The sequence below is a fragment of the Aulonocara stuartgranti genome (genome assembly GCF_965226115.1).
Source record: "Aulonocara stuartgranti genome assembly, chromosome: 18".
NCBI classification, from domain to species: domain Eukaryota; kingdom Metazoa; phylum Chordata; class Actinopteri; order Cichliformes; family Cichlidae; genus Aulonocara; species Aulonocara stuartgranti.
Genome location: NC_138954.1, coordinates 20,186,493 through 20,198,807, shown reverse-complemented (window position 1 = coordinate 20,198,807; position 12,315 = coordinate 20,186,493). Strand labels below are relative to the sequence as shown.

The 12,315-nt window shown below is 39.5% G+C and overlaps 2 protein-coding genes across 3 annotated transcripts in view; one reads left to right on the top strand and one right to left on the bottom strand.

The window, feature by feature from the left end:
- Positions 1 to 12,315, top strand: part of LOC309693852 (uncharacterized protein) — a 548,750-nt gene that overhangs the window by 497,160 nt on the left and 39,275 nt on the right. The gene's annotated exons all lie outside the window — the stretch shown is intronic.
- Positions 1 to 12,315, bottom strand: part of LOC309693858 (uncharacterized protein) — a 28,418-nt gene that overhangs the window by 511 nt on the left and 15,592 nt on the right. The window contains exons 19-47 of the mRNA XM_082513446.1: positions 12,113 to 12,211; positions 11,702 to 11,854; positions 11,509 to 11,517; positions 11,317 to 11,406; positions 10,955 to 11,106; positions 10,796 to 10,868; positions 10,518 to 10,624; positions 10,194 to 10,377; positions 10,033 to 10,104; positions 9,697 to 9,804; positions 9,323 to 9,541; positions 9,002 to 9,166; positions 8,109 to 8,276; positions 7,749 to 7,892; positions 6,720 to 6,830; positions 6,406 to 6,584; positions 5,125 to 5,188; positions 4,823 to 4,897; positions 4,556 to 4,663; positions 3,997 to 4,104; positions 3,653 to 3,724; positions 3,304 to 3,432; positions 2,995 to 3,102; positions 2,563 to 2,718; positions 2,362 to 2,469; positions 2,097 to 2,234; positions 895 to 1,011; positions 522 to 710; positions 88 to 371 (exon numbers count right to left, since the gene is read on the bottom strand). Coding sequence (XP_082369572.1) covers positions 88 to 371; positions 522 to 710; positions 895 to 1,011; positions 2,097 to 2,234; positions 2,362 to 2,469; positions 2,563 to 2,718; positions 2,995 to 3,102; positions 3,304 to 3,432; positions 3,653 to 3,724; positions 3,997 to 4,104; positions 4,556 to 4,663; positions 4,823 to 4,897; positions 5,125 to 5,188; positions 6,406 to 6,584; positions 6,720 to 6,830; positions 7,749 to 7,892; positions 8,109 to 8,276; positions 9,002 to 9,166; positions 9,323 to 9,541; positions 9,697 to 9,804; positions 10,033 to 10,104; positions 10,194 to 10,377; positions 10,518 to 10,624; positions 10,796 to 10,868; positions 10,955 to 11,106; positions 11,317 to 11,406; positions 11,509 to 11,517; positions 11,702 to 11,854; positions 12,113 to 12,211 — 3,689 coding nt within the window. The remainder of the gene's footprint in view (positions 1 to 87; positions 372 to 521; positions 711 to 894; positions 1,012 to 2,096; positions 2,235 to 2,361; positions 2,470 to 2,562; positions 2,719 to 2,994; positions 3,103 to 3,303; positions 3,433 to 3,652; positions 3,725 to 3,996; positions 4,105 to 4,555; positions 4,664 to 4,822; positions 4,898 to 5,124; positions 5,189 to 6,405; positions 6,585 to 6,719; positions 6,831 to 7,748; positions 7,893 to 8,108; positions 8,277 to 9,001; positions 9,167 to 9,322; positions 9,542 to 9,696; positions 9,805 to 10,032; positions 10,105 to 10,193; positions 10,378 to 10,517; positions 10,625 to 10,795; positions 10,869 to 10,954; positions 11,107 to 11,316; positions 11,407 to 11,508; positions 11,518 to 11,701; positions 11,855 to 12,112; positions 12,212 to 12,315) is intronic.

The window sequence follows — 12,315 nt, the reverse complement described above, 5'->3', positions numbered from 1 at the left end:
ACAGACAGCAAGCCAGCAGGTACACAGTGAGGGGAGTTAACAGAAGTTTTCCTTTGAAACACTTTAACATTTTTTTAATGTACTTACCAAGAGGAAAGAGTATCCCACCCACAAACTCCTCCATCCAGGTGGGCATGAAGGGAATGTATGATTCTGGCTGTGAAAAGTCACCACAGGTGAAATGGTCTCACACACCACACAACGGCTGATATGGGACACAATATCCTGGCCAAATAGCGGCATCATGGGTATGGGAGCAGTTGTGGAGAGCCAATAGGATTTGTCATTGCGACTAGAATAAGAACAGGCAGCTTGGTTACAATAGGAGAACGGCATGGTGGAGAAAACAGGGAGGCAGGAGCCAGGCTGGCCTGCAAGGAAAACAGATTGAAAAAAACAAAAATAGATGTTATAAAATATAGACAAGGAAGGGTTTTTAAATTTTTCTTCAAATTTCTATATACCAGGGATGAATACATTTCAAGAAATCAGCAAAATGACCATTTTATGCGGATGCTTACCCAGATCTTGTGTTTGAGCCTTTTCTTGTGCCTCCAGGTAAATGAGACTGTGTCCCACCCAAAGCTGAGTGGTATCTGCTGGGCACTGTGGGACCTCAACTGATTGACTATGTATAACTAACAGAAATCCAGCATTCAATATCCTCCTGTAGCTTGGCTGACCCTGGTCACCAGGAGGACCTGGGATACCTTGAAGTTGTTGTGGTTGAACAAAGAGCGTGTGTATTAGGTGACGAAAGCATCAAAGTGAGGATCAAAAAAAAGCATATCAGAGCTATATTATTCATATTAGTACACCAGAGTGAATTTCCAAATTTTATCAGGAAATTTCCACACTAATTTAGTGAGCTATCTAGAAAATATGAATATTTACCTTGAGGTCCAGGAAATCCAGGCAAACCAACATCTCCTGGATCTCCAGCTGGACCATTACGACCAGGAGGACCTGTTATACCAGGAAGGCCCACAGACCCCACCGGACCCTTCTCCCCTGAAACATGCAGATAAAAGCAAATGAGTAAATACAGCCATGTATACAGGAGTATGGATTTTTTTGTTTGGCTGTTAAGCCGCTTTACACTGACCTATAAAACATTAAAGCATAAAAATGCTTCAAACACATAGCAAACTTGTCAACACATAGCAGACAACTTAGAACCAAAGACCCAAATTTCAATTGTAATTTTAAAACACTATGTTACTAGCAACCTGTTACAAAATCATGCTATTTGTTACAATTTCATTATCTGAATCTATGAGAAATGCCAAAGATAACACAATTTAACTGGGGATATATTTTAACACCAACAAGGTGATTCCCAACGAACTTGTAGCCAAAAACTGTCATATCTCAACATGATGTGCAGTATGCCTTAAAAAAATTTGAGGTAAGTAGAAAAGTAGAGGACAAAGGAGGAACTGGCAGGGCTAAAAACACTACATCAGATGAAGAGTATTTGAAAGTAATGGTAAATGGACTGGTTCTTATACAGCGCTTTTCTAATCTATCCGAGCACTCAAAGCGCTTTATACAACTCATATCCTTAAGAAATTAAAAAAATACAGTAAAGACCTGACAGAGGCCCTGAAACAGGCTCTCTCGTGGTTTGGGGCTGCATAAACGGAACTATGAACACAGAGAAGCACCATCAGAGTTTTACAATACCCTCTGAAAAGCATCTGTTGTATAGGCATACCTGCTTATAAAAACACATAATTGAACACTATCAGTCATGGACTGGACTCCTCAGAGCCTGGACCTCAATATAATCTTGACAGAGAACAAAAAAAAAGAACAAAATAAGACCTTTGACTGTCCTTTAAGAAGCCTGGAAAACTATTCCTGAAGATTTCAAGGAATTAGAAATTAGAAATCTAATTTGAAGAAATAAGAAGTTTACCTAAGACAAATCAAACTATGGTTTTTCCTCTTGGACTGTACTTTCACACCTATTTCATATTTCCTTGTAAAATATAAAGAAATAAAGAGTGGATGAAGACATGTACAATACTCAAGTTGGACAGACAGAAACGAAATATACACTTATAACTGTCCAAAGACTACATTAGGTTTACCTTTACGACCTGGAATACCAGGGGAACCCATGACACCTTGGAATCCTACACATCCCGGGCTACCAGGAGGACCTGGAGGTCCAGGGGGAGCAGTAGCTGTTAATATACTGACAGAATCACCAAGAGCACCTTTGACACCTAGAAAAAAAAATTGATTAGTACATCTACTATAGGAACAATTACAACTTTTAAAAAAAATCAATTTATTTTGCTTTGAACTGTGAAGTCTTGTATATTTTAGTTTCTTGTCTACAGTACAACTTACCCTTATTTCCAGGGTGGCCAATTTCTCCGCTGGGGCCCTGGGGCCCAGGGGCACCTAGCTGACCTTTGGGTCCAGGTAGGCCCATTAGACCAACAGGACCTTGCTCACCTGTCAAAGTGTGGTAACATTTGGAGTATAATCAGTTGGATAGCTGCACTGTAAGTTACTGATGATGTCTATTGACCATTGTTTTGTTTGTACCTTTAGGTCCTCTAGGGCCTTGGTGGATAGAAAGTCCAGGTGGTCCTGGTAGGCCCCTTCTTCCTCGAACACCTGGTAAGCCGTGGGGGCCAGTTGGTCCTGGGTCTCCTTTGAACAAAAGGCTGGAGCCTGGTATCCCAGGTTCTCCAGGAGGACCTAAAAAAATTAAAAATTTGAAATATGTATAAATATATTTAGTGGCAAACATACACACAGTTACATAGGCACAAAGCACCATCCAATTCAAAAGGGTCATTTGTTGACAGTTGCATTTACTTATTTCTCCTTTTGTGATAGTGATGATGTGTATTGAATAACCCTCTGCTTTGTTTGTTCATTGTATATTTTCCCTTTTACCCCAGGAGGGGGTTTAATAGGAATGAAATAAAGTAGAGAAAAGTAAATTAAATATGACCCAGCATACACACATACCTGGGGGTCCTGTAGGTCCTTCAAATCCTTGACCTCCAGCAGGTCCCTGCAAAGGTGTTTGGCAGATTATACCAGGGTAACCAGGTTCACCTGGGAGTCCTGGGAGGCCTAAAAGAAAAAACAATCTACCCTTAGCAACATAAAAAGTTAGTTTCAGTTGCTCCCTTATTCAATAGGGGTCACCATAGTAGCATAGTCGCTCTGCATGTTTGATTTGACAGTTTTTGTGCCAGATGCTCTTCCTGGCACAACCTGACACAAAATTGTATCTAGTGCAGACAGAACTGTTACAAATAAAAGTCATGATACCTGGATTCCCTGGTGGGCCCCTTTGGCCTTTAGTCCCAGGAATAGTAGTTCCTGGAGGTCCTTGGTAGCCCCTGGCCCCTTTGACTCCTGGAAAACCATCTGGTCCTCGAGGGCCAGGGATATCTATGCCTGTATTATAAGTGAGTACATATAAAACATAGCATCACATTGTAATGTGCTCACATTTGATTGTGTATCAAGAAAAACAATTTAAAAATTAGCAACTACACATATTATTACTAATTGTAACAATAAATAATGTGCTATACGACTGGCACCCAACGGCGACAAAATTCCTACAGTCCTAAAAGACATAGAAAAGAAATAATATTATATAATGCTCTCTTACCACTTGCCCCCTTCATCCCTTTTGGACCTGTAAGCCCATACAGTCCATCTAGACCTGGTGGTCCAGGGGGCCCTAACATAACAAGCACAGTGTGATGATGTGCAAACTGTCTTGTTTGGTCCTATGATTGCAAAATCATGCTTCTTGTTTCAGTTTTTTTTCCATCTTGTATTCTATTATTACATATAATTAATTATTATATGATATATTATGCTATATGATCAAACAAATAAATGAAGAAAGCAAATCTGTTCATAATGTTCATAACCCTTTTAATGTTTTACTTCATTATTAAACAATATGAACACATCTAAACTCTTGGATTGAGACAATTATGTTTGTACCTGGGGGCCCATATCGGCCAGGGGGGCCTGGTAGTCCCACACTTCCTTCATCACCGGGAAAACCTGGAAGACCTGGATGGCCTTGTGGACCACGGGGTCCAGGGGAACCTGTACGTATACATAGGTATACACAAAAGAGCTCAAACAAGCATTCATATATAGGAAACAAATCAATGTTAATTGAGGGAATAAAATCAAGTGTTAAATTGCAGAAACTGATTATTATTGTAGATTAAATTAATGTTAAAGGAGCTAAATTTAAATCCAGATTAAATTATTTTAAATTAAATACACTCAAAGATTTTATACAACTGAATCCAGTTTCTGGCTGACACATTACATATTTACAATATTTTATGTGAGAACAAAATTGAAATGGTTACTTGCACAGAATTATTTCTTCCCTTTAATGATGGAGAAAAAAAAGCTAACGACAAGGGGAAATTTATTTTTCTCCTGAATCAAACTATGAATAAGGTAAACATTGGAAACATCAGTTTATTAATTGTGCTGCTGAAGTACATCCAGAAAGTTCTAAAATCAAACCTATAGGGATCACCTGGTCTTCCTTGTATTCCTCGTTCTCCTGGAATGCCTGATGGTCCTGGTCGTCCTGGGTTTCCTCTGGGTCCCAGATCACCTGGGTCTCCTGGTATCCCTCGAGGTGCTAAAGAAATTATCAGCTTTTTCTGGTTTTGTATGCAAACTTTATTTAGCCAATGAAACTACCATATATCTTGTAGGATAAGTTTTTTGTTTTGTTTTTTTAAGATTTGGTATAAATTGTTTTTTTGGCGGGGGGGCTTGAAAAATAACTTTAATTTACCACTGAAGCCATTCTCTCCTGGGATGCCTCTGGGTCCAGGTGGACCTGGTTGTCCATAAGATGGTCCTGGATCACCTGGAAGAGATTTGAATAACTGAATAAATACATAACAAAATGAGACTGTACTGAGAGACTGGGCTACATTCTTGACCATATTTGCAGTGACAATGTACTTAAATCTTTTTTTTTTTTTATTGCACTGATTCTGCGTTTTTTACCGAGGTTTCTACATAGAATTCCCACTGTTTGTAGCTAAATTAAATCAGCTATTTAGTATGTTTTAATAAAAAATGCATAATTACCCTTGGCACCAGGAAAGCCTTGTCTCCCTGGAATACCTGAATATCCCACAAGCCCTGGATCTCCCTATAACATACATCAAAACAATCCAATAATTTAACACCAGCATTTGTAAGTCTGAATAATTCCACTTAAAAACGCACAATATTTAAATCCTTCAAGCTCGGGTCCTCTACCAGAGGCCTGGGAGCTTGAGGGTCCTTCGCAGTATCTTAGCCGTTCCTAGGACTGCGCTCTTCTGGACAGAGATCTCCGATGTTGTTCCTGAGATCTGCTGGAGCCACTCGCCATACTAAGCACAGATGTTTCTGTACACTATGCCGGCCACTTGATAATGGCGTTCCATGTATGCCCTGCCAGCTAGCATCTCGCACCTTGCTGTTATGTGCTGGATTGTCTCAGGGGCATCTTTACAAAGACTGCAACTGGGGTCTTGCCTGGTGTGATAGACCCCAGCCTCTTTGGATCTTGTGCTCAGAGCTTGTTCCTGTGCTGCCATGATTAGTGCCTCTATGCTGTCTTTCAGTCCAGCTTTGTCCAGCCAATGGTACAGGAGGTGGCTGACAGCTGCTCCATTCCGTAGTCAGTATGCGTAGCCAGTCATCTCACTGAGGGGGTCCAGGCCTATGCAGAACAGCAGTGGGGACAGAGCATCTCCTTGGTAGATCCCGCACTTGATGGTGACTTCTGCTATTGGCTTTGGCCTCTAGTGTTGTCCGCCACATCCCCATCGAGTTCCTGATGAAGGCTCTCTCTCTCTCGCTATACATCAGTGCTATAATACTAGAATATAGTATTATATTATAATAATATACATTAGTGTAAGTATACACTAATATATTATATATTAGCGTATACTTACCTATTAGTAATTTTTTTAAGTTGTATTTCACAGGAGAGAGCCTGTGTTAAAAGATTGAAGAAAACTATTCAAATTCTCTTTAAATTTAAGCATACATTCTTTGTGTTTATTCTGCATTTACTTCATTATATTCATTATATTGCATAAATGTCTGTTACAAACTTGTAATTGCAACCAGGCTATTGATCAAGTAATTGCAATTAATCGCAATTAATTACAGAAAATTGTGAGATTGAGTAAATTTTTTGAATCTATTGGCAGCACTAATACATACATATATATATTTACACTGCTGTGATCAAAATATGCAGACAATAACTTCACAGTATTGGTGCAGGGTCTCTACCTTACTGTACAAAATGCCTAGAGGTCACTGCTATGATTTGACGCTACATAAATTAAATTGAATTGACTTGAGTACCCGATCTCCATCATTCCCAGGATATCCTCTGGGACCAATGAAACCTTTATTCCCAGGGTCTCCATGAGGTCCTGCTCTTCCTGACCTGCCTGGAACTCCAGGGATACCCTTAATTCCTGGTGGACCAGGCCATCCATCAGGTCCAGAGTCACCTGGCATTCCCCATGTGCCCTTTGGACCTATAAATTACATCACAAATTGCTAATTGTTTAGTTTTGCACCGTCTATCACTGTCCATCTATACAGTCTTTCTACCAAAGAAGAATAAAGCTGTTTTCTAAAGACTTATGCAGGTTAAATTAAAACTCCATTACCTTGAAGTCCAGGCGCGCCAGGTAGCCCCATCCTTCCTGGATGACCCAGTGGACCTTTCCTTATATTCACTGGACTTGTCACTCCTGGATCTCCAGGGTCTCCCCGTAAACCTGAATAGACAACAGAAATGAAATGCTTGCCATTTTCTTCCATAAAGTACACAAGAAGTGAGAGAAAATAACTTAAAGAAAAAGACTACATTTGGTACTTCCAAGTGTCTTTACCTTACAATAAAAAGGACCTTGAGGCAACTACTGTTGTGATTTGGCACTATATAGATAAAAGTGAATTAAATTATTTGATCATTGTTGTGAACAGGAGCCACAAGCACATCAGAGTAGATTAAACATACAAAAATAGGTATTTTGATATTAGCCATAACTCTCAACTCACAAACCTCTGACCATCACATTTGAATCTCAGAAAACAAAAAAACAGAAGAGAAATCAAGCTTCTCCAGACTAATAAAACAACAATAATAGTAAGTAAAAAAAGTTGAGCATAATTATTTGAACCCAACAGAGAAGACAGCTTCCCATTATTACACTCCACTCCATCTTAAAAGTTTGCCTAGTGCCTGATTTCTGTGTTTTCCTTTACATACAGTCAGATATTTCCACCATTTGTCAGAAATGGTACAATACAACCTGGTCAAGGCTCCAACAGGAAACTGTGCTATATTTAGTATATATTTATTTCTAATGGCTGCATTTTTAAATTTACTAAACAGAAAAATTTCCTGCAAACCAAATTCCTTTAGAGGATCTTCACTCGTAAGAATACGTGTGTTTTGCTTGTCGTAGACTTGTCTAGAGTTTGAATAGTACAGGTACATAGTTCAATATATTTGATTGTTTCAACTAATAATAATAATAATATTCAGCTTTTTGATCAAATATTTAATAATAATAATAATAATAATAATAATAATAATAATAAATATTATTATAAATAAAGAACAAAAGGCTAAGATACCCACAAGTTTAGGTTAGGAAAATAAGAGAGACACGACACATTTACAGACTTACCTTTATTACCATCTGGTCCTGGATACCCTGGGGAACCTGGGCGGCCATTAAGGCCCCTTTCACCCTGTTTACCTCTCGGTCCAGGAGGTCCAGGGCGACCTGGAAAAACTCTGGCTCCAGCCCTGCCAGGATACCCCCTTTCACCTGTAGAATTGAACAGAAAACCTTGCTTTAATCAGCACACTGAGGTTCACAGATTTAATTAAGCATGCTGCTTACCAGCTAGCTGTTGAATGTATAAGTGATGGGCTATTAAGTTAAACAAACTGGATTTTGGAAACTGAATGGAATTACTTGTTGAATTTTATAAAATGCTTATAAGGTTTTAAATAATTATCCAATAAGATACCATCGGCTGACCTTTCTGTCCTGGCCACCCATCGGTTCCAGGATCTCCTGGGAGGCCAGTGGAGCCTGTTGGTCCAGCTGGTCCTGGTAAACCAGGAGGACCCTGAACACCTTTTGATCCTTTCCATCCATGTCCAGGTGGACCAATATCGCCTCTCAGACCTATCTGCCCAGTGTTTCCTATTCAACGTCATAAAATTCAGTGACAAAATATATGGTTAGATGACATGGATAAATGAGCATGAATATACTCATATATTGACACAGAAGTTGATTGACTGTTCCTCCTTATGTATGGACATACTGGCCACCAGAGGTCAGTGTTGTTAGATTAGCAACTTATGAACATCTGAAAATTAAAAGATGAAACAAGTATTAAAATTAGTGTTACTCCATGTTTCTTTATATATTACAGTCCACAAACTGCAGCTATTTGTCTTTGACGTGTCGATATAAAATATATGATCAGTTTTATATCACACAGAGAATATATTTTGTATTTATATTTTTTGTTGTTATTGAAATTTATATCAATAAGGAAACTAGATAAATAATCATTATTAACATATGGAGCAGAAATGGGATTTGTACTTCATCCAACTTCTTTTCTAGTGAAACTAAACAGATGCGAAGCAATTTTGCATTGTCCTGTATTTTGCTTTACGTTTCTACTTTTACTAAATAAGTTTTTGCAAACTGTTTATATGCTAAAAACAAAACAAATATACTATTTATCGTGACAATAGTGTGGGATATTCATGTTGATATGAAAATTGAAGTACTCAGTGTAAACAAATGTAAAGTTTTAAATTGTACTTGTATTTGTAAAGCTGTGGAAGATAAGGTAGATATGAATAAAAAGACGTGACTATCCATGATTTGGGGTATAGCTGCAGTTTGCTCACCTGGTATTCCCCTCACTCCAGGATTTCCTGGAGGTCCTGGGGGTCCGGGTAGGCCGATGAGTTCGCACTGTGAGCACGGTGGGCCTATTGGTCCAGGGACTCCGGGGTCACCATCGACCCCTGGCTCTCCTTTATAGCCTGGTTGTCCAGGTTGGCCTTGTGGGCCTGTAATTGCAAAAGACCAACAGTCAACTAATCTAAATGTACAGAACTAATGCAAAGCACATTGTTTTTGTTCTGTTCTTTTGAATATTATTGTAATACAGGCCATGAATCCCATTTGCTAGAGATTTGTTTGAGTTCAGATTAAGTTAATCTTACCTGGTATTCCTGGGTTTCCAGGAATTCCACGGAGTCCTTTATAGCCTATACTCCCAGGAGGGCCAGGTATGCCAGTTGCACCTGGCCTGGTTGGGAGGACATCTCCTGGAGGCCCTTTCCTACCTGGTGGTCCAGGAAAACCAGGAAGGCCAGGAAGGCCTTCTAGACTAATTCCCCTGGAACCTGGTTCACCTGGTTCACCAATTAAACCTGGAGGTCCTTTTATAATTAAGAAAGATTTATAAGCATAAAAAAAAACTATTTTTTTTAATTTTTTTTTTTTTAGAATTAATAGATTTAAGGAATAGTCCCTACTATATGAATAACTGATGGTCCACAAGCTTCAACAAATGCTCTGTTTTTACAGCCATTACCTGGTGGTCCAGTCCCCTGAACTCCACCATCATCTCCCTTCATGCCCTTAGTGCCTGGGTATCCTGGCTCTCCGGGAGGACCATTGCTCCCTGGCTGACCTGGAATCCCTATAAGAGGCCAAAAAAAATAAAACAAAACAAATCACTTGTAGTAGTAACTGTAGGGTCCATTCTGTGTAACTTTGAAAATAATGAAGTAACAAGCTTTATAAATAGAAAGCACTAAACAATTTATTAATGACATTTTTTTTAAATCTAGATTTCTGATTAAATTTAGTGTTCCAGATGAAACATGTGAACATTTTTAAATAAATAATTAGCACCTGCAAGACTTACCTGGTGAACCTGGCTCACCCTTTGGACCAGGGGGACCAATCTCACCTTCAGGACAGCATCTCTGTGTTTCTCCTGTATTCAAATACAGCTTTTTGTGGTTTGTTTGTTTGTTTTTAAATCCCATGACACTTTTCTTAATGACAAATCGTGAGAAACCTGACCTGGAGGTCCTGGTCGTCCAGGAATTCCTGGTATGCCAGTAAGTCCCTGATTTCCGTTAGGTCCTTGTTCTCCCTTGGGGCCTTGTAAACCATCACCCGGGGGACCTGCTTGTCCAGGAAATCCTTTAGGTCCAGGAAGACCTGGGTAACCTTTAGGACCAGGTAATCCTGTATAACCATCGCCCTGAAAAAACACAACATGATCAAAAGTGTAGAAAAGAGTATCAAAGTGGATCATTTTTACATATGCAGTGTCTTTGAGCGGAGACCTTTAAAAGATTTGTCACATGATGCACAATACTGGACTTTAATATATAGACTCACTGGTGGCCCGGGTTCTCCCACAATGCCATCTCGTCCATCCTGTCCTGGCCCACCTGTTCCTCCATGAGGACCACCATATCCTGGGTCACCTATGTCACCCTTGGCACCTTCAAGTAACAAAAGCAACCAATAGAGATTTGGCTTTAAACACTCCAGAAAAACAAATACAGTCTGTATCTAATTTAAAGGTATAGTACTATTAAACAGTCTTTACCTAATCCAATGTGCAGTGGTTGCCATCGTAACTGAACCAATTTAAATTTTTGAGAGGCGCTCACCTTTTACACCTACTGCAAAAGCATCACCCTTTTCTCCTTTTTGTCCCTTTAAACCAGAAAATCCTTGAAAGCCCTGCAAGCACACATAATTGTGGGAATAACAAAAATAACACAAAAGACATTTATTTGCACATGCAGTTTTAGTCCCACTGTTCTTACTTGTGGTCCTTGAGAACCCTCATTTCCTTTCAGACCTGGGTCCCCTCTTGGTCCTTGATGTCCAGGTAATCCTGGCGGGCCTGGATAACCAGGTGGACCATGAGACCCTGGGCTCCCCCTGCCAGAGATACATTCACAAATCCCTGGACAACCTATAGAAGACAAAAATAACAACATTTGGTTGAATTTAAATTTAGTCCCCAGACCTGCTTATACAGACTCACACAGATGTTTATATTGAGAAATGAATCACTGACGCTCGTCTTCCACCACATGTTGCTTGTGAATTCAACATCAGTATTCACAAAGAAGAACAGAGTCTTGGCTTATATGATTAATGCAAACAAACAGCCACAGTTCACCTTTAATTCCCTTGAGCCCTTTGTTTCCAGTAGATCCACTGGGTCCAGGATCACCAGGGTCCCCAGGGTCACCGCGCTCACAGTAGTAGTCTTTGAGATTAGTTGAAAATAAGTTATTCATAAATTAAAAATTATATTAAATTTAAAAAAGGTTTTAATATTTTAGATAAAATATAATAAAAAAAAAATTACCTCCACAGCCTAATCCAATCCAATAAGGCACGTACAGAGACATACAAACCAGAAGTTAAGTCATCATTAAAGTGATCACATATAAAAAGTGATGACAATCCAAGTAATAAAATAAATACATCAGTGAGATTAACTTCTGCACATATGAAAGTCTTGTCCTGTGTATTATATACGAAGAGCAGAGAGAGCATACCTGGGGGGCCTGGAGGGCCTGTGGCCCCTTTAGGTCCCGGGAGTCCTTTAGCTCCCTTGGGTACGGCAATGGAATAGTAATCATACTTTCCCGGCTCTCCTTTGTAGCCTTTAGGACCAGGGGGCCCTCGTGGACCAGGCAAACCCTGGCCCTCTATAAGGGTGTGAGATGAAAATGTAAAATTTAAAATGATGTAGGATCAGTTTTCTAACTGTGAAAACACAGACCATCAGTAGCAGAGAGAATCTTTGATTACTGACATAGTAATTTCCACAGCAACAGAGTATTTTAACAACTGTCAGGTTGCAAGAATTATCATAATTATTACGAGTGATATATACGGCACAAGTACTAAATCAAAATACACAAGGCTTCGCCATCAAAGAAAGGAAGCAAAGTCTGAAGTCTGACCTGATAACCCTGGTGGGCCAGAGGGCCCAGGAATGCCCATGGACCCAGTGTCCCCCTGGAGTCCAGGTTGTCCTGGAAATCCACGGTCACCTTTAGCACCTGAAACATAAAGTCATAAAGTAATTATTGTTTTACTATACATTAAGGTGAATCGGACTACAAACTAAGTTGCAATTTTGTACATCACCATGTTGGATTTTAAG